General features: G+C 41.3%; 1 protein-coding gene across 1 annotated transcript in view; it reads left to right on the forward strand.

Moving 5' to 3' along the window:
* TENM3 (teneurin transmembrane protein 3) overlaps nucleotides 1-22,139 on the forward strand; it is a 449,902-nt gene that overhangs the window by 336,163 nt on the left and 91,600 nt on the right. Inside the window, 6 exon segments of the mRNA XM_077762712.1 lie at nucleotides 1,225-1,435; nucleotides 1,862-1,963; nucleotides 2,160-2,354; nucleotides 3,499-3,699; nucleotides 10,377-10,408; nucleotides 11,796-11,925. Of these exon segments, the coding sequence (XP_077618838.1) occupies nucleotides 1,225-1,435; nucleotides 1,862-1,963; nucleotides 2,160-2,354; nucleotides 3,499-3,699; nucleotides 10,377-10,408; nucleotides 11,796-11,925 (871 nt within the window).

Raw genomic sequence — 22,139 nt, forward strand, 5'->3', positions numbered from 1 at the left:
GCCGCTCGTGCTGTCTCTCGCTCTCTCAAAAATAAACAAAAACATTTTAAAACATTTAAAAAAAGAAATCTATCCAAAAGTAGAATATCAATGATTTGCATATATATATGTACTGTTACATTACATATATTGTACTATAATGTTTTTGTTAACATAACTGCAGGCCTCGGGAATAAAAGGAAACTGGATAGGAGTCCATAGAAACTGAATCACTCCCCTTTTAGGAAACTCTTCTCTGACAAGTTTATTAAAATGGTATTGCAAAATCTTTGCCGTGTCTTCCAGGTTCGCTGCATTCTGTCTGGTTACAAAGCCTTACTGTTACCGATCACATTCCATATTTTTCCTTAGCTTGGAATTCCCCAGTTGAACTCCTCCAGCCACCCCGTGTTCATGATCCATGTTACTAAACCAGAAATCAGGCTTAATGACGACTGACTTCGTAATGGTACTTGGGCGCACTTACTGTTACTGCCATCCTTCAGAACCCCTCCCCCATTTAATTTTTTAGGCTTTCGGTCAGAGACGTAAAGGCCTCTTGATTTACGTTTTTAATTTAGCCGTACCTCAGTACACACCCATGGGTGGCCCCATGGTACCTGGGGAGGTTAGTTCAGGGGCGCACAGAGGAGTACAGTCCTGGGAGGGAGGGCAAAGGCCTGAGCTTTTTCACAAATCAACTCCCCGGCTCACCAGGTCGCTCATATTCCTGGAGCTTCTGGAGGTTTGGTTTCCTTCGTCTTTACAGTGTAAATAGTGCCTTCCTAGGAGAACAGTTGCGACAAGGATTAAATATCATCCCGGCATGGAGTACGTATCCAGTAACTCTTGTTACCACATGGGTACTAAAGAGAAGACAGTAAGAGATTGCCTAATGGTCCAAAATAAGGCTGCTGGGTTTGAAATGCTACAGGTTTATGGCTGCATCTGCACACCACCTGAACTCTTCGGACTTTTTATCGTTTGGAAGAGTCAGATAACGCTGGAAGCCGATTGGCCAGCAAGGGGGAAATGATTTGTGAAGTGTACATGCAACAGCAGTGTGCAGTGCGTAGATTTCGGGGTCCCGCGTAGGAAGCCAGTCCATCGGGACCCTTTTTCTGACGTTGTATTTATGAGAGCAGAGGGGAAAGGTTGGAAAAAGAAAAAGAAAAAAAGGAAGAGAAGCAGCCACGACCGAAATACTTCTGACCACTAAACAGGTGTCCTTGTCCTCACCCCCAGTATGACTTTGTTGAGCTCCTGGACGGCAGCAGACTGATTGCAAGAGAGCAGCGGAACTTGCTGGAGCCCGAAAGAGCAGGGAGACAGGCGAGATCCGTCAGTCTGCACGAGGCTGGCTTCATCCAGTACTTGGACTCTGGAATCTGGCATCTGGCTTTTTACAACGATGGGAAGAATGCGGAGCAGGTGTCTTTTAATACCATCGTCATAGGTAAGAGCAGTCTTCAAAGCATCTTTTTCTGGGCTACTGCCCAAACAGTGTGTTGAGCAGAAACTAAATTGTCTTCACCGATTTGAAGTGATACCTAGGGTGTTAAAGCCTGAGGTACACAAAATCTTTTTAAATTGTTTATTTACGAATACGTGGCAAACCATGAAGCACTGAGTTTCATCTGGAAAGATCTTCGAGGAAGGTGGTGCATCTTGAAAACACTTCATAGCATCTGCATTTGAAATGGCAGTGTTTTGCTTTACTATTTGAATAATCTGGTGTGTATGAATTCTTTTTTTTTTTTTTTTAATGGAGCAAGCCATCCGTAATTCCTTTATGTGCAGCTAAAATGATCCAGGTGACAGAGTTTACCTTCTTTGGGGAAGCAGGCTACACAGTAAACATCCCTCTTTGTCTTTTCTTCAGAATCTGTGGTGGAATGCCCCCGAAATTGCCATGGAAATGGAGAGTGTGTTTCTGGAACTTGCCATTGTTTTCCAGGATTTTTAGGTCCGGATTGTTCAAGAGGTACGCGAGTTAGGGCCTTTTCTTAAGCCAATAGAAAGAAGCTGTAGAAACATGCGTATGTCAGAAAACGACCAGGACAGGAAAGAAAGGGGTGGGGGGAGGACCGGCCGACTCCTTGTCCCAGCGATTTGCTTGTCTTTCAGGATCTGGACCGCAGATGTGGCTGATAACTCTTCTGTCGTGTTTTATTTCACAGCAGCGTGTCCGGTGTTGTGCAGTGGGAATGGACAGTACTCCAAGGGCCGCTGCCTATGTTTCAGTGGCTGGAAGGGCACGGAGTGCGATGTGCCGACCACGCAGTGCATTGACCCGCAGTGTGGGGGGCATGGGATTTGCATCATGGGCTCTTGTGCCTGCAACTCGGGCTACAAAGGAGAAAACTGTGAGGAAGGTAAACATGCTCAAATTTATAGAAGTCTGTTGCAACTGTCCTAAAGGAAGAGATTGTATCTGTCATCTTTAGTTTGGCCAATGGAGCTTTTTATGTGCCTCCTCATGAAAGTAATTTTGATCTCCATGCCTATAGTGGCATCATTTTATTAACATTTTAACTAAGAAGAAAGCACTGATCCTGAAGAGCCCCTTTGCTTTCGGTCGTGTGAATAATTTTTTTTTTTTTTCAATCTGAGAAAGTAAAAAACCGTTTGTGACTCGAAACCAGCCATGGACTGTTGTTTTGTTTTCTTGGGTTTTATCTTTGCTTTATGGGTTTTCGAGGGTTTTTTGGTTTTGTTTTTGTTTTTTACAATTTTTCGCATAGAAGCCAGCTTTTAATCTAGCATTTTGGCATCTCTAGAAAGACAGGCTGTTGCACATAATATACTAGTGGAAAAAAGTACATCCTGGGCTTGTTCCATAACTGTATGTAATGATGAGAGTCAGGATGCTATACTGTAAAGTGCATTTGAATTGTTTTTTTCAAAAGGCAGAAAAGCACCATTTCTGTTCTTCAATCAAATTGATTTTATTGATCCACACACACAAAGTAATGCAATTAAGTCTCTGGAATTAAATTTTCAGGCCATTGACCCTACAAGTGTAAAGTTTTATTGAGTCAAATTGCTAAATTAAATCTCGTCATCTAAAGCACATTAAAGTGAATTAAGAAGGATAGAGCGTATGCAACTCATTTATTTCTCAAACAGTTTGAGAGTCCCATACAGCTGTCACTGCTCAGTGGTCGTGGATTAGGTCAGCTGATACAATTTCGTTCTAGAAAAGCCAATACTTATTACTGTCTGATTAATCAGAACAGAGAGCAATAGTCTGAAATCTCAGGAGCGTATATGTGTGTAATTCATGAATATTACAAGTCCCTCCAGGAGTCTCGATTACCCAAATGGCCTAATTCTTAATGCTGAATTGTATACTTTTTTGCATTCTCAGAAACCCTTGCTTGAAAATGGCAGTTAAATATCTGCATATCCAAAATTTCAAATAAATTAGAATGGGATTTAATTTTTTGTTCTCCAGGTATTAGGCACATATGATAGCTTCTAGCTTTAATTATAAAATTGCTCTTTTCTCTACTGTAGCTGACTGTCTAGACCCTGGATGTTCCAACCACGGTGTGTGTATCCATGGGGAGTGTCACTGCCATCCGGGATGGGGAGGTAACAACTGTGAGATCCTGAAGAGCATGTGTCCGGACCAGTGCTCTGGGCACGGAACATATCTTCAAGAAAGCGGCTCTTGTACCTGTGACCCTAACTGGACTGGCCCAGACTGCTCAAATGGTAAGGGGGGAAAACGCAGCACAATTGAGCTATTGTGTAGCTAACTAAAGATTAAGACGTTTTCATTTTTAAAACACACGTCTTACGGGGCGCCTGGGTGACTTAGTCGGTTAAGCGTCCGACTTTCGCTTAGGTTATGATCTCGCAGTTCGTGGGTTCGAGCCCCACGTCGGGCTCTGTGCTGATTGCCAGCTCAGAGCCTGGAGCCTGTTTGAGAGTCTGTGTCTCCCTCTCTTTCTGACCCTCCCCTGCTCACGCTGTCTCTCTCTCTCTCCCTCTCTCTCTCTCTCTCCCCTAGAAATAAATAAAAAATATTTAAAAAAAAAAAAACACGTCTTACATGTAATACAGGTTTATTAAAGCGGTTGTTTCTAGACATAAGTGTTAAAAGTGATGACATTTAGTCACATTAGAAAAAGAAACAGACTTAGTCAATTTGTCATGAAAATTTCTCCGTTAGTAGCATCGTGAAGCATACTTTGTGTGAAAAACTCCCTCTTCTTAACCCTCAAGGTCTGTGTATAGTTTGGGAACTTAAACATTTTATCTCATCAACAGAGAAGCCTGAGTTTAAAAATTATTGACAACATAAGGTGAAACCTGATCTCCATAAAGAATATGTATAGATAGATATTATGATGTGCATAATGGTCCAACATTGAGTTTTTTGATATAATAATATGATTGTAATAGAAATGGTAGGTAGTAATTTTTTCCCGTCAGTCTGGTTGTCACTGAACAACAGCTGTGTGCATGGCCTGGTGATGGGCCCTGTAGGAATAAATAGTGAATCGTTCCTGCCCTCTAGGATAGTGGCTTTCAAACTTGGCCATGACCTCAATGACCCAGAGCCTCAGTTTTCTGCTGTGCCACGTACATACATAGACTGACATGACTGAAACAAAGCTTTACAGAGTGAAACACCCTGAGACTTCTCCCCAAGTCTGCTCTATTTTTTTAATGCTGGTTGTGTCTCATGAATTAATTCCGTGACCATGTTGACTAACACCATATGAAAAGGTACTATTCTAAGGTAGAAAGTTACCATTTAATTGGGGAGATGAGGTGAACACACATCGAAATACTTAGAAACCAGAACCTCCCAGTTTAGTATTATATTGAATATTACACGGAACAGTATGCTATGTACAAGCGCCGTTCAGAGGAGTGGTTCTGCCTTGACGCGCATGGGAGGTTTTCAAGGAGATTTTTATAAACATTTCTTGCCTTCTTTTAAAGATGGCAGCTAGCATGGAAATGGGAGGAGGTATTTTTTGAGTAGGGGAATGGTACTAGAAAGTACTTAAGAGCATAGACCCTGAGATCAGAACCTTGGGTTCATATCCAACCTCTGCTACTTATTAGCTACATAACCTTAGGCAGACTAGGATATGCTTTATTTACCCGTCTATGAAGTGAATTTAACCAAGAAATTCTTGGGGCACCTGTGTGGCTCAATTGATTGAGCATCCAGCTCTTGATTTTGGCTCAGGTCATGATCTCACAGTTGTGGGATCAAGCCCTGGGTCTGGCTCCATGATGGGCATGAAGCCTGCTTAAGATTCTCTCTCTCTCTCTCTCTCTCTCTCTCTCTCTCTCTCTCTCTCTCTGTCTCTCTGCTCCTCTCCTGCTCACTCTCACTCTCTCTAAAGAAAAAAAGAAAAGAAATTCTTCACAGAGATGCTTTGGAATTACTTGAATTAATGTATATAAAGTACTTAGTATAGTGCTTAGTCCAGGATAAAATCTAAATATAGCTACCACCTCCACCACAACTACTATTACTGCTACCACAACCACTACCATTAACAAATATGCACCTGTGAGAATATCGTTATATACATGGGAGAGTAAGAAACTGTATTTGGAGGTAAAGGTTGGGTGGAGTCATATTTTGAGGGACGCAGCTTAGAATGATGGCTTAGACAATGGAGAATTCGCTAGTCATGACGATGTGTGCCCACCAGTATGATGAGAGCAGCGTGTTGGAACTCCCCGATCGATTATATGTCAGAGAACATGACTAGTCAGACTTTGACAGCCCGAAGGCAGGTTTGAGAGCTTCCCAGAGTGTGAAGTGCTAAGCGCATGAATTCGTTTGGAGACCATAGAAATGAAAAGGATGAGTCTGAGGGTCATTTTAAAGGAAAACTAGACAGAGCTTGCTGAAGAGACAGTACAGAGGTTGGCAAGAAGAGCCGAACGTCTGCAACCAGGGTGGGCTGGGGTAATGGTCACGTCTCTGGAGAAGACAGGAAGCTGGGAAGGGGTGAGGGGTGAGGCAGGATGCAGGGGAGGCGACGAGGAGAGACAGGTGAGATATGGAGGAGGCTTCAGTCTTTGCTATACCCAAAGTTAGCCAAAATAAATACTGCTAAAGAGGAGGAGGAGGAGAAACAGGAAGAAGAGGGAGGAGAAGGAAGGGGGAGCGAGCGAGAAGAGAGGACTTAGTCATGCTGTTGAGTAATACAGTCTGTGTAAGGCTAGGCTTCGGGGAAGGGGTCTGTCTGCCATTCACCCTGCCCGCACGGATTGCCTTCTCTGAAGGCCTCTTGTCACAGTGAGCCGGAAACCTGGAGCTGAATGCCTGGGGTTGGGTTGAGCGGGCCATTCCCTAGGTTTGGGACGTTCATCAGCTAGTTAGCTTCTCTGTGCCTCAGTTTCTTTACCTATGACCTGAGGACAAGCAGAGTACTACCTTATACAGTTAAGTTTCAACCTTAAACGATTGTCATAAGATGGAAATGAGTACTTGTAAGGATTAACCATTAATAGAGGCAGTGGCGGTGTGAGGGGGGTCATAGTTTTGGTGGTAGAGTTCTAAAGGCTAACTGTAGTTTGTCATCCTTAATTCTTGATCAATTCAGAGGAGCTTCCACAAAAAAGTACCGCTTGGAGGGGCGCCCCGGGGGCTCAGTCGATTAAGCATCTGACTCTTGATTTCAGCTCAGTCATGATCTCACAGTTCATGAGATCGAGCCCCACATCGGGCTCTGTGCTGTTAACACAGAGCCTGTGTGGAATTCTCTCTCTCTGTGCCCCTCCCCTGCCTGTGTTCTCTCTCTCTCTCTCTCTCTCTCTCTCTCTCAAAATAAATAAATAAACTTAAAAAAAGTAATGCTTGGGTACAGTTCCCCAAATGTGAAATTTGTGAAATGCAAATTATTTCATCTCTTATCCTAACCTAAGGGCATTAACCTAAGAGAAATCCCACTACACAGCGATTAACATGCTTATTTTAAGAAGAAAAAAAACGACAAGCTGTCTTTACAGATCACTCTTTCTTGACACTTTGAGAAACCTGGGTGACATGGCTGCTACCCTGTGACTCCTCAGCGACATGCGACACTCTTGTGCGCCATTCCTCACCTACTACAGATTGAATCCGGGAAGCCCACGCTAAACAAAGTTGTGTACAGGCTAAGTTGCGATCCTGATGCAAAACTTCCATTGGAGCCCTAAGTAGATACCCAGGGTAAAGGACAGAGGGACAACTTACTGCCTGTTCTTGCTTGTACTGTCTCTGTCTCATTTCCCCCCACCCTTCCTTCCTTCCTTCAGCTCCCATACTCCTCCTCCCTCCCCTCTTCCTCTCTCTTCCTTCCTCTTCCTCTACCTCTCTCATCTTTGGGCCATACATTTTTGGAGGCAGACGGAGATTTACGTTCATTACTGCTTTGTAGAAATAGGAGTTGATTCAGATAGCTGGGAGAACTGGTTAGAAAATTCATGACCCGCGAGAGCAAATAACACGCACAGGACAAATGAGGGTAAACTGATCACCTGGGGGGTGGGACTGTAGAGGACCCCTCAATGCCTCACTGAGAAGCTTCAGGAAACTTCACCACCCAGCAGTATGAAGCAGAGGTACAAGGCATTATTTAAATAACACGTTAACCTGTTCTGTCCTCTGTGCTTAAAAACATAGTTTATAATCATAAGAATCCAAATAGGCATTTAATTATTTCTATTCAGTTTTTATTTCCCTTTCTGGCTTCTGTACTGAAAAATGCATCCCACACACAAAAAAATCCAATTAAAGTTTATAGATACAATTATTTGTATAGTAAAGCTGCTTGGTTCAGGTCTCTTATGCCGCCATCAGTAAATGAGCGTAATAATACTAGCTATAAAATAATACTTGTTTGAAACACTGTCATTCTAATTTGTCTCCCACAATTACCCAAATAGGAAAGGAATGCGAAACAGCCCTTTTTGTTTCGTATGATGTTATTTAATACATTTCCAGAATTATTTTACAAAGGATAGTTTGTAAGTGATACTACAGCTCAAAAGATCATTCAGTCTTTGGCCCCGGTTGGCTGTCAGAGAAGCATGTGACTGTAGATCTTGGGGTTGTGAGTTCAAGTCCCACATTGGGTGTAAAGATTACTTTAGAAAAGTTTAAAAAATAAAATAATTCAGTGATATTGCCGTGAATAGTATAAAAGCCGGGGGGGGGCGGGGAGTAGATGTTAATTAAGAGATTAAATTGGCTGCCAAAAGCACCTGTCATTGTTTTACGTACTTAGACTAACTTTCTTCATGCTGATATAAGCATTTTGCCAGTTGAAAATCTAATGTTATCCCTACACAAAGTAGCTGATGAGACATAGTGGGTGAAGATCTTTGCCCCATTCCGCCTTTACACCCCCTTGAAAAACTGAAAAAAACATACTAAGCTCTCAATATAGAGAGTTGAATAATGAATGTGGTATTCTTCTTTGGAATAAGCACACGAAAAAAAAAGACTTTATTAAACTTTGCTATTAGCTGCAAAAAGACAGAAAGACTTAAAAGTAATCAAACATGCATTTATTCATCCTGTGAAAACATCCTGGCTCATGTGCCTGAAATCTATCTGAATATTCCACAGTTGCTAAAGTTCACAAACACGTAGGTCACTTCAATCTGTGGCCGAAAGTTTACCAGCAGCATTATTGGGAATTTCTAACTAACCGAATCCCAAAGCAGACCACTTTACCTGCTACTTCTTTCGTTGTTGTGGAAATGACCTTCGGATCTCTAAATTCAATGAATAGATTCCACAGCTGCACAAACATTTGGTTAAGCTGCTACAAGAGGAGAAATGAATTATTTCCATCAGAAAATGTATAGGTTCGAAAGCAACAGAGTTTTCCTCTATCTCCATCAGCAGTTTGTCCATTAATTAGCCCTTCAATTCCACTTCAATTAAATTAACTCTAATTAATAAGTTCATTACAAAGATTGACGCACCTTGCTCAAAGCTAGTGTGCTAAACGCTGATAAACACCTTCGCCCTAATGAAAAATTGATTAGATTGAATAAAAGGGGTACCTCAGAAAGAAACCTCTCTTCTGGAGCACAGTTGATGCTCTGTTCGTCTGAAGTTAATCAAACCATCTTGGATCTCTTAATCAAAAATTTAATTCAAACGAGATGAAAAAACATACACCACTCTCCTCCAGTTAACAGTCCTGGCGGTTGTTTATAAGAAATGTTACAACTCTCACAGAGCTCTGATAGGCTGTTTTAAGATTTTGCAGGACTGAGAGACAGAATTACCGTGTCTGAGAAATCTTAATTGGGCAATGAGTGGGGGAAATAGGAAGATGTGACCACATAAACAGTTAGTGGTTTTTACTTTAAAAATAAGGCTGTAGCCTGTTTTCTCGTTGTTAGAAATGATTGCATTTTTATTGTTCAGCATTTTGATTTTTGCAAGAAAACCAAAACCAAACGATGGTCTTACAATCATAGAAAAAAGAGGTAGTTGAGTTTATTGAACTTTATATGTAAAAAGTAGACTATAAAATACCCTTCAAAGTTTTCTTTCTGTGTGTGTGTAGACATCTTTCTAATGAAATAAAGCTTTAAAGAAAGGTTTTGAAGAAAAAAATTACTTTAGACACAATTCTTTTTTTTAACGACTGAGCCTATTATGGTTTTGAAGTCCTTGGGTAACTTTCAGTTATCCCTGTATCTGAAAAACTGAAGTTTCGCAGTGATAGAGTCAGCAGTTACATATATTTGTAAACCGGGTTTTCTACTATAGTTCATGTCTGTTTACAGTAGGAATTTGCTGAATAGGAAAAAACAACAATTTCTTTTACACAACCAGCATGTGTGTGTGTATGTGTGTCAAAACCAAGCCTATGTGCATACTACAAAGGATTCTTCTTAATAAAATGTTCTGAATATTTTAGAAATTTAAACCATAGGGTTAGAAATAACCCCTTTGCAATTCTTGCTGTAGGGGGAACCCAGCTCCTGTGAGATACCTGACATGCAGAGACACCGAAATATTTCATTAATTTTATGTTCATTTGATGTAAGTTGTTGTATGTGTGTGTATGACGTGTGTATTTTCCTCTCATTATGAATCACATGTTCTGTTTTGTTAGTAGCCTCTGTGTTCACACACATACACATAATACAGGAAATGATTTATAACAAAATTGTCATGTGTATTTTATGCAGCGAATTACAGCAGCGGATTAAAGTAAATGATGAATTAAAAAAGTAAACTTTTACCGCTTCTAATGCTTCCTAGTCGATGCTAAAATGTGCTCAGTATGTAAATCCTTTTAATTTATTTTCAGTGGTTTTGTTTCTGAGTTTCAGACGATGCCTTGCTTATTCATTCTCCTCCCTGCCGCCCTTCTCTTCTGCTCTCCTTCCTCTTTTCCATACAGAAATCTGTTCCGTGGACTGCGGCTCGCACGGGGTNGTTTCCCCGCTTGGAAAAGCTGATTTCCTCTAATTTGTTATTTTCACCCATCTTTCTTTAAAAAAATGAAAAAGAATTGCCTTTCCAAATAAGGCCCTCATGTTACCACGGCAGTTCGGTTCTCTTTAAAGCAGCTGTCTCAAGTGTGAAGTATCAGAATTTGGTGGTTTGTTGATGGCTACAAAAATTGACTCACCTGCAGATGATTTCATTTATTTCTTATAAATACGCCGCTATTGAATATTCGTTCTCACTGTTCCATGGTGGATTGCATAACAGCAATCGTTGTTACTTTAAGAAAGATGCCAAAAAATATGGGGCCTTTTTGCCTTGTATAGATTCCTGCCCCACACATTTTAGCACCTGTCGCTAATACTTGAGTCTCTCAAAAAGAGGACTGACTTCCTATGGCTTTATTTTGTAGCAGTGCAAGAAATACAGTCGAAGGAAATGCACGAGGCTAGCTGTTCTTAAAGTTAGGTGCAGATACTTCAAATATGATGATGTTCGTGAACCTCTGTAGCTTAAATAAAGCAAAGAGGTGTTTAAGATCGAAATGTTGGTACATAAATGATAGCTAGGATGGATGCAAGAGAGTCCAGAACGTACGTAGTACCTTATTTTCAAGGTCTGAAGTGCCTTTGCTTTTTACTATTTGAGCCACTGAAATTCAAACATTTAATTAAAGAAAATATAACGAACGCAAGTAGTAGATGTCTGCCTCCCTTCAGTGGAAGTGCACCATATTAGCTATAAATGACACAGTCCTACAAAAATTTCCTGATTTGTGTCACTTGAGGTACGGTGTTTTATGTGCACGGGGTGTAATTTGCTAATTGGAGGGAGTCTCAATATCTTAAAAATTTTCTTCTTCCAGAGCAGCTATACATATTACATACTTCATTTTCTTGCTCACAGGAGTTGGCTAGGTAGGAAGTTTTTCGTGGAAAAGTGGCAGTTACACCGTTTTATGAATTGTCACAATTGTATCTTTACAGAACTTCAAGTAAGGTTCTTTCCAGTCTTACTGACATTCCTGTCATCTGTTTTGAGGGTAGTGATCCCCCCGCCCCCACAGGCGATGAGCCACAGAAGGGCTCTCCCAGGGCTCACAGCACTTGTGGCTCATGACCGGAATAGTTATCCGAAAGGGAAATGACCCGTCCTCAGGTGGTGTCTGGAGAAATCCATGGACAGGCTTCCTGAGTCCTCTGTCTCCCACCAGGAGAGGTCACATGGAGCACATACTCCAGCACTGAACTACACCAGCGTGTGTGCAAGGACCACGTGCCTCTGCTGAGGGTAGCCCATTTGAGACTGAGAGTTTTTATTCAGGCCACGCTGAGAGGTAGCCTCTGTCCGCCGCAGTCACCAAAATCTCTAGGTGAAATCTCTGGAGAAAACATCCAGTTTTCCAGATGCCTGCCGAGGACCAGCCCTGCAGACTTCTCCAGATCAAGCCTGTTGTGTTAACTCTTACCTGGAAAACATCCTCAGCGTCTCACCTGTTGAACGTGAGCTTCCTACCCACATCCCAGTAAGCACAGGGTCCCCACTGAGGAAATCTGCAGGTGCACACGTTCACACTTGCAAAGTGCTCATCCCCACCATTTTGATATGGCTTTCCCCTCCTCTGCTCTTTAAGCGAGGCTTCTGGGGCAATGGCTGCCTGTTGTTTACATAAACCACATTTGTGAACTACGTTAGAGCAGCAAAGTTGACAACCACAATTTGTGGATATTTCTGTGGACATACAGAGGATACGGCTGTACCCCCTGAGACCAAATGGCAGAATGCCCATCTACCAGAGGCAGGGCAGGAAAAATAGACCTCTGATCACGGTCCATCAGATATTATGACTCCACTACCCCCATACCCATCAGAAATAAAATAATTCCAGCTGGCAGAGAAAGGTTATACAATTGACTGAATATATCCCAGCAAGTACAGCAAAGACATGAATATATAGCTTGGAAAACCTAAGAGTATACGCTAAATTTTTCCGTAGGCAAATCTAACTTGCTAACCAACAGTTACTAAATAAATCTTGCTATTGGTGTCCTCACTGACTTTGGTCGTAGTACATGGTTAGTTTCCCACAGATGAGCCGCTCTTGAACGGTTTTTGTCAGTAGCAGGTCTGTTTATTATAATGTAGCATATCTTGTTGTGGTTGTTGACAATTCCATTTTCTCTTGTTTTGTTTTTATTTTGTTGCCTTTATACTCCACATGAGTAACAATGTGGAAATTAAGGACCTGCTTCATTTGAAAATGTATCTTCAAAGTGAGACTTTTAAAAGACGCAGAGAACCCCAGATCACTGTTTTGTTTTTCTATGCTGGTAGAGCTACTTATTGCAGATTTTGCCGAGCAAAGATCCAATTAACTTTTTTCCATCTCCTTCCTACCTGTGTGTATGGCCACAGTGAAGCCTAAGGGGCCGTTGAAAAGGGAGCCTTTGTGAGCCACTGATTTAAAGAACCCAGGAAACCACAGTCCATTTTCTCCTTTGGGCTATGTTACTGTGCCGGGCCTTTCCTCTCTTTTTCAACACTTACACATCTGGCGAAAAGAAGCTGCCGGTTTATGAAAGAATACTCATAAATCAGCAAGATTTTTTTCTTTCTCCACATTATGTGCCATCTCATTGAATACAAACAGGGAGGTTAATTGAAAGAGAGATGGAGGAGAAATTAAACAGTTAGAAGCAAACAAAAGTTCCCAACAGAAAGCAAAGAATATTCTTCATCCGTCATCTTACTGTCTTCATAAACTGTTCATGCTTTCATAAAACCGTAGGCATTTTGATAGCGAAATAGGTTATGAATTTAGAGTGTTCACTGAACACCCCATCTACCTTGCTATTTTTATTAGTGTGTTCGTATTTTCCTCTCGTGGTGAATCATGTGTTCAGCAAATTAGGCATATTAATCCTCAGGTTCATTTTCCCAAGTCCTTCTCCTTTCCGGGGTTAGACTTTGGAAAGTGATGCATGCAGATGGCAAATGAAACAAAGGGAAATCTACTTTTAGCGATACTATGATTAAAATAAATATTTTCCCTTCCTCCCCATAAAAGCATTTATGATTGTTGGACCCTTTCATAAATGAAGAGAAGTTAGTGATATGAGTGAACCACATCAAATGTTACTAGCAAGTATTACTAACATAGTTTAACCGTAAGAGCCCTGGTGTAGATGCTCAACTACCATAATGTCCTTTTTATGTGACCATTCCACAGGAAGGTCGAATGATTATCATACTCATGTTCCTACTCTTGTTTCTAACAAGATAGGAAAGATGGAAGAATATTTAGAGGACCCAGAAGCAAGATAAAATAAATATAATTAAGTGGTTTATAAATAAGAGTTGACATAAATGAAATATCACATGGCTATCTCTATATAAACAAGCCAAAAACAGTTCTGTATCGATCAAGGTCAAATCTGTGAACTGGGAGATACTTGTCTTGACCTTAATTCAGTAAGTTCACTGTTGATGTATTTAACTGAAACCAGAATCTATAACCACATAAAGGTGACTCCTTTGCTTTGGCTCTCCCTATTCTTCCTTAGGAAGACTGGAAAACTACTCTTCTGGCCTGTGGCTGCAGTTAATGGGCCATAGAAGCAATGCAAATGCCATGCTAGCCTCTGCTGAACAGATATTTGTAAGCAGAGCCCACGTAACTTTTAAGTGCAGTACAGCTGAATATTCTGGGCAGTGATAAATCCTAAGTTACCACATCTTGAGTGTTACTAACCTGTAACTTCTTCCCCCAAGAGCTATTCTTTGTAGCAGTTGCTGAGAAAAAAAGCACTGGAGGTTATAGATGCAATTATGACATGGAAGAGTAAGGGGAGACAGACTAGAGACTGAGTAACACATTTGATTTTTATCTACAATGAACTGTGGTTGGGAAGGTAGGGAAGACCCAGATCTGTCTGTAGATGGGTGAATTATCTCCTGGAGGCTCATTGGCATGTCCCACTGGTATTTCCCATTGGCATGTCCCATTTCCCCACAGACAGAAATGGAGAAAATGGGCATCGGTTGTTAAGTTGTTGGTTAGATAGAATGAAGAACCTCATGTTGGAAGACATATTTAAATTCTGAAACAAGATCCCAAAGAAATGTGTTAATCTCAATTCTGTAATCCTGAGGGGTTTGTTTGGTTCTTTTTCTTAGTTTAAGAAGTGTTTTTAAGAGGGGAATTTTTTGGTAACTTTTTTCCATTCGTTAAGTCTCTTGAGTAGTGTCCCTATCTGAAGGACCCCTTGAGGTCTCTTACAGTTCTAGAATTTATTGATTTCTGCTTTATTTGGAAAATTACGAGATTTAAACACGGGATTCCTTTTTTTGTCCTCAGTTTCATTTAGCTTTTTATTTTTCCTGTGGCATTTGCATGCCTTTGTTATCTTTCATTTGATCATTTATTTCTTTATCCATTAAGCAATTATTGATCATCTCATCTGTAATCTTCTAATATTTTTTATGCAAGTTAGTGATAACATAAATGGGAAAAAAAAAGCATGGGCTCTGAAATGAAAGTGTTTTCAAATCAGCTCTGTGATTTTTTCAGTATAACTTATATCATAACTGTTCTTAACCCCAGTTGGGGTTTTTTTTCCCCTAAACATAAAAGGACTATAATACATGTCATACGAGATTTTGAAGCAGAATACTCCAGTGTTTAAGAGCTTTGGGGAAGGAAAGAATGAGAAAGAGAAGAGAGAGAAAAAGAGACAGAGAAAGGGAGAGCGCATGCACACACTTGTGGGATTTGAATCATTGCTACACCATTGTTTGTGTCGGGTGTTGTCAATGGCAAGTCCTGTTCCCTGGCCTTCGTTCTTGAGTTCAACCTAGAAAGAATCCAGAGGCAAACTCTTAAGCAAGCAAGGGTTTAATAACAGTTCAAGCAAAAGTATACTCTCAAGATGAGATTGCTGTCAAGCCCAGATGTGGTAGCTGCATGGGGGGGCAGGCTTGTCTTTCCTTCTTATGTTTGAATAGGCCCCAGGTCATGACTGGGGTGCTTCCCTACTAGGGTTGCACTAAGGGACTCCTGCTATGAGGAGGACTGTCTCAGGAGGGAGAGTCTGGGGCCACGTATTTGACCCTTGTCCGAACTGTCATGGCAGCCTCCGTCCACTGTGAGGGGCTAAAACCACAATGCACATGTACTATAATGAAGCTGTAGGTTACTGTAGGGCAGTGGTCAGAGGAGAGAATGCATGTGAGTCCCCTGTGGTCTGTCCCTGCTGTGTAGACCTTGGTTTCAGCCCTTTGATCAGTAGGAAAGCATTGTTCCCTGCTCATCTCTGACTGCCTACTATATCAGTGTGACCTTAGGCAGTCGGGTTTTTTTCTTTTAATGTTTATTTATTTTTGAGAGAGCACAAGCAGAGGAGGGGCAGAGAGAGGGGGACAAAGGATCTGAGGCAAATAGTGTCCAATACATTAGAGTTTTTATTCTCTGGTTAAGTACAAATGAGACAAACTGCACCCCAGACAATGTTTTGGATATTGACGCTTCCAAAACTAAATACATAAAACAAAATTGGTGTCCGACATGAAATTCTCATTTCATGGCTATAAAATGTAACCTAGTCTCAGAATGGATATGGCTTAACAAGAAGTTAATATGTCTGAGTTGAGGATTTTGAGAGGTGTTGCTTTCAAAGAGGGAGGGAATGAGGGAGAGAGAAGGAGAGGAAGGAAGGAAAGAAGGAAAGAGAAAAGGAAGGAAGAAAAAGCGAAAGAAAGGAGGAGTCTATTGTGATGATGTCTGAAACAGAGAGTTGTTTATTGAGCTACATTGATTTTCATGTACTTTCAGGCAATTCAAATGGAAATTTGGCCTAGGGGAAATCCTAATTCCTTTAAGCTACAAAAGCCCAGCTATTTGTTTTTATTCTAATTCTTTAGTACATTGTGAAACAGGATCATTAATGATCACAAAGACATGCTTTGTTTGTTCAGACAAAACTTAGACAGACAGTACTCCGCATCCCTCTATTAAATACTACGGTTGCTCTGGGCTTTGGGATACTGAAGTTCAGAAATTGAAAATGAAATGCACACAGCTAGGGAGTGATCTACGAAACAGTATGGGGGTAAAAGAGAGAAAGATGAAAACTTTGTCCGTACTGTTGTGGACAAAGCTTAGCCTTGTTCTAATTCTTATCTCTGGATAACGCCGAAAGAATAGTATTTTAGGTGTTAAATTTAAAAATAGGTGACGATACGGTTTCACAAGCGACCACTCTGATATATACTTCACTTAGATTACAAAATCAATATTCTTTACTTTTGCAATGTTCCCGAGTGGGGAATCAGATTTATAATAATACGGAATGTGGACATTCTTAAAGTGTCTTTCTCCATTTTTACTGAAACTTCGTAAGTCCCCCTTCAGTGGATGGGGGGGCCCCATCATACCTGCTGATGAGCGCTCTGGGAGACATTTGGCTACACCTCTGTCAGGGTGATGGAGTAGTTTCAAAAGGGTCTCCAGTACCCCCCGCCTGAGTCCCTGGCAGTGCCAGCGACATATTTATCATGCAGCTGGTAAAGCTGAAGCCTCAGAGAGAAGCAGAGCATGGCGCTGTGCAGTCCTTTCTGAGACCTTGCAAGAGGGCCGCGGGGTTCTCTGGTCACGTGTCTATCTGAAACTTGCAAATCAGTTAAGGCCTTAATCTTTTTCTGTTTCCGCTTCCTTTCCATCACGCTTTTCCATGTATAGGATGACACTGGCATGACTATGAGCACTTTGAGGATTCAGCTAAAGAGGCTCTGAGCTGGGGATACATTTAGTTTAGATTTAATTGGATATATTTATGAGGTGTGAAATCATTGCTGTCTGCGGTTGTTATTGCTAGCCATCCAGGAATATTCCTACCACCCGCTGCCTCACCTAGTGACATGAAAGCACAGGGTCAGAGATTATATGAAGCTGTGAATTAGTCCTGTGGAGCCCTGCACCAAAAGTAAATAGGTAGTGGAGGAGAAATAAGGTTCGGAATGCATGGAAACAGATGTTAGTCTGTGGAAAATTCCTCTTGTTGTCAGAGGAATGCCTAACCAAAAATGCCTAACCAAAAGGAAAGTTTCTCCCGTCAGAAATACACTTGATCATGGAACGTCTGTAATTATAAACTTGCCATCATTTTCTCATTTGATGAATATTTCTTTTTTGAGCGTCTTATCAGCATTTTTAGGGCACAAATGTGTCAGTGATGTTGCAAAATTGAGTTCATCAGGGTGTGAAGTCACACGTGTCGTGCATTGCAGTGTGTCCCTGAATCTTATGAGCCTTCCAAAAAAAATTTCTTGTTTATGTCACATGAAATACTGATATTGACAAAGGTAAGGTAAACTCATAATATTCTGTGAGGATATCACAACAAAGTGGTTAATAAATGTCATCAATTCAAAGAGTATTTAAGATTTGTTTATTATATAATAGTCTTCCCTTTTAGCAATAATTCCAAAAATTTAATGACATTAATAATAACAGATTTTGAAGCCAAATGAAATTTGTCTTAACTATCAATAATGAAAATGATATTAAACAATCATATTGGATAAAGACTGAGTTATCTTTCTGTTCAATCTATAGGAGATATTACAAAATCATTGTCTTATAAAGAAGCATTGAAAGAGTAAGCATAGCCCAAAAATACAGAAAGAAAAATGTTTATTAGAGACATGACAGATACTTAATAAAAAAACCTTACATGCTTTTCTGATATTTATGGTGTTTTTCAGCTCAAATATAATTTCCTTTGATGTCTTAATTCTAAATAACTACTCATTTTATATCTAATTTCATATTCATAATTTGGTATCCTTTTTCTTTTTTTTTATTCATTTATTTATTTTGAGAGGGGGAACGAGAGAGAGCGAGCATGCACAAGCCAGGGAGGGGTAGAGAGAGAGAGAGAGAGAGAGAGAATCCCAAATAGCTTTCTCATTTTCAGCTCAGAGCCCAACTTGAGGCTAAATCCCAGGAACCATGAGATCATGACCTGAGCCAAAATTAAAAGTTGGATGCTTAACCAGCTAAGCCACTGAGACGCTCTTGGTATTCTCTTTCTTAATGAGAAACCCCCATGATGCATAATTTCAAACCCCACAAAACCTGCTTCTTCTGGCTCTATTTCTAGCTCCACGACCTGATAACTGTGTGATCTCAGAGAAGTCACTTAAGCTCCCTGCGTTAACATTTTCCTCATCTGCAAAGTGGGGATGAAAATACCATGGCCTCAGAGAGTCATTGAGAATATTAAATGACTTCAAACATGGAGAAGAGCATTTAGAACAGTTCCTGGCCAAAATAAACACCATAGAGATGTGACTTATTGTTACTGTAGTTATTGTTAGAGTTTGGGGACTGAAATCCATGAAGTTGGCAGTGACTGAGTCTTCCCTGCCGAGACCTGTGTACACGCAGAGAAATTAGCCGACGGAAAAGCAAGAGCGTGCGCTGGTTAGGAGAACTGCTCCTCCCTCCATGGTGGATGCCTCGCAGTCTGTCAAACATGGTGCGGGGTGGGTCAGTAGACATGGAGTTGAGTGGAAGGAAATTCTCAGTAAAAATCCAGAGAAGCCAGAAAGTCTCCTGTGCGCTGTGCGATAAAGAGATCGGTCTTATGATCCTCTGTTCTGCTCTCCCAGCGACTCTAAGTAATTTGATGTGACAAAGACATTAGTGATTCCTCAGAGAACCTTGGAAGCCCCTTAGAGCTCATTGAGTACCACCCGTGTTCTGAGAACCAGGCTGATTTTTAGATGTCTGTTTTTTCCTTTGAGATAATTCTAGTACGCATTTGGGGCTTCCCAATACAGAATTTTTTCATTTTAGTCTTATTTTTTTTAATTTTTAATGTTTGTTTATTTTTGAGAGAGACACAGTGCGAGCAGGGGAGGGGCAGAGAGAGAGGGAGACACAGAATCCGAAGTAGGCTCCATGCTCTGAGCTGTCAGCACAGAGCGTGATGCACGACTAAAACCCATGAACTGTGAGACCATGACCTGAGCCGAAGTTGGATGCTTGACCAACTGCACCGCCCAGGTGCCCCAAGTCTTATTTAGATGTAGTACTATATCCTCTGTATTCCCCTCAGAATGCGTTGGGTATTTTTTTTTTAAGTTAATTTATTTTTGAGACAGAAAACAGAAACAAAAAAACAATGTGAGTTGGGGAGGGAGACACAGAATCCGAAACAGGCTGCAGGCTCTGAGCTGTCAGTACAGAACCCACCGTGGGGCTCCAACCCCCAAACCACGTGATCGTGACCTGAGCCAAAGAAAGGCAGACGCTTTAAAGACTGAGCCACCCAGGAGCCCCAGTTTTATTTCTTTGTTAAGTAATCTCTACACCTAGTGTGGGGCTCGAACTCACAACCCCAAGATCAGGAATCATGTGCCCCACAGATTGAGCCAGCCAGGCACCCCTGAGTATTTTTTTTTAACGAGACCCTTTAGTCTCCTCGTTTGTAAAGATGCAAAACTAGTTCCTTGCCCTTTCTCAATGGCGGAGGCCCTCTTCTTTGGTCAGTGCTCTCTCTACTCAGTTTCAGTCTTTATAAAATGGTCACAAAGATCATGCTAATTTTACCAATGAATTGAACTGTTCCGTCTTGCATCATTTTGACAAAGAAGTACTTGGGCAGTGAGTGGCGTGTTTTTGTGGTTATTTTGATGTTTTGATTCCTGTAGCCTTCAGGTGGTTTTTCTCTTCCGGGTGTAAGTTGTTCTTTCATATCAGTTTGTTTTCCGTCGCACCTACCAGTTTCAGCACAAAAAGATGCGAAATTGTGGGTTCAGTGTAGTTCCAGCCACCAAGCCATGGTGGCCCTGAGCTTCCATCTGGAGTCGTCTCTCACAGAGAGCTGGGTAGCCTGGTGCAGGAGACAGTCCTCTGCCAACAGAAATGAATTTAATGGTCTAAATTTGAAGCCCAAGGAAGTCTGAACTGTGTTTCTGTCATATTTTAGTCTTAACTCTTGCATGTTAGGTTTTTGAATCACTCTTCATGTCTACTCACTTTAGCAACCCCATCTCCTGTAAAATTCCTGAGGTGTCAAAATTGGACTCCGCTGACTTTTTGTGAAGGGTCTTGCAACTTTTAACTTTTCGTAGCATCCCTTCCTCCCTTATTTTGTTAACCTTCCTGCACAAGTCAAGTAACGTCTCAGGAGCCCCAGTAGAATTATGTCCTCCCGGGGGCAACCTGGGTGGCTCAGTGGGTTAACTGTCCAACTTCGGCTCAGGTTGCGATCTCCTGGTTTGTGAGTTCGAGCCCTGAATTGGGCTCTGTGCTGACAGCTCAGAGCCTGGAGCCTGCTTCGGATTCTGTGTCTCCCTCTCTCTCTGTCCCTCCCTGCTCGCACTTGTGTGCTTTTTCTCTCTTTTAAGTGTTTAAATAAACGCTTAAAAAACTCTAGAATTACATCCTCAGTCTGACAAATCCTCAAGAAAATTTGAAATCGAATCTTCACAGAACTCTGGCACCTCATTTCCTGTGTGACCGTCAGGAAAATCATGGTCCCAAGGGCCACCTTGATAAATGTTCTCTCATCATGCTGGTGATTTATTTCCCAAGACATCAGTTTCTTTACCCCTAAGAATGGGAGTAGCTGTAGACATACACAACTTTTACTATTGACATCAGGCACTTGCGTGTCCCTTTTGCTCTGTCCTGTCTTCCATGCCGTAATCTATCCTCACTTAAAGAGAGGCAGTGGCCTAAAGCCAAATCAGAGCTTTCCATCACAGGGTAACAGTGTCCCCGAGAGGTAGACTTCAGTGACGGTTATATTGTTTTGGGAAAATGTTAAATGTGTTCTCTACTTCAGAAAAGGGGCTTTTTTTTTAGGGTTTCTAACATACAGTTCTGAATGCAATATCTACTTTGTGGGTGGATGTATTTGGGTGTAACCTGTATCTTTCCCTGTAGGTAATTTACACATGGCCTACATGCATAAGAATGTTGAGTTCTTTTTTTTTTTTAATATTTTATTTATTTTTGAGAGAGAGAAAGCATGAGCAGGGGAGGGTCAGAGAGAGAGGGAGACACAGAATCTGAAGCAGGCTATAGGCTCTGAGCTGGCTGTCATCACAGAGCCCGATGCGGGGCTCGAACCCACGAACCGTGAGATCATGACCTGAGCTGAAGTCAGATACTTAACTGACTGAGCCACCCAGGCACCCCAAGAATGTTGAGTTCTTTAGAAGAAATATCCTTCACATACTTTGGAGTCCTACAATAATGAACTCTATACGATGATTGTTACTTGTGGACAGAATTTCCCTCCCATCTGCCTCCTGTGCTATTACTTGGGTCTCAGTAACTGCTATAAATTGGTCTTATTCTTACTGAACTTACTGTAAGTGCCCCCGGCTATAAAGACAGCGTGTTCAGAAAAAAACTATTTTATTGTGCAGGTGCTTAGGGAAATAGTTTATAAGTCATAATTATTAAGGAAATTTTTGAGTCTGTTAATTTGAATTAAAATGTTAGGAGCGCATGGGTGGCTCAGTCAGGTGAGGGTCCACCTTCGGCTCAGATCATGATCTCGTGGTTTGTGAGTTCAAGCCCCGCATTGGGCTCTGTGCTGACCGCTCAGAGCCTGGAGCCTGCTTCGGATTCTGTGTCGCTGTCTCTCTCTGCCCCTCCCCTGCTCTCGTGTGTGTGTGTCTAAACAAATAAACATTAAAA

This window comes from Crocuta crocuta, unplaced genomic scaffold, assembly GCF_008692635.1.
Source record: "Crocuta crocuta isolate KB4526 unplaced genomic scaffold, BGI_CrCroc_1.0 scaffold90, whole genome shotgun sequence".
Classification (NCBI taxonomy): Eukaryota; Metazoa; Chordata; class Mammalia; order Carnivora; family Hyaenidae; genus Crocuta; species Crocuta crocuta.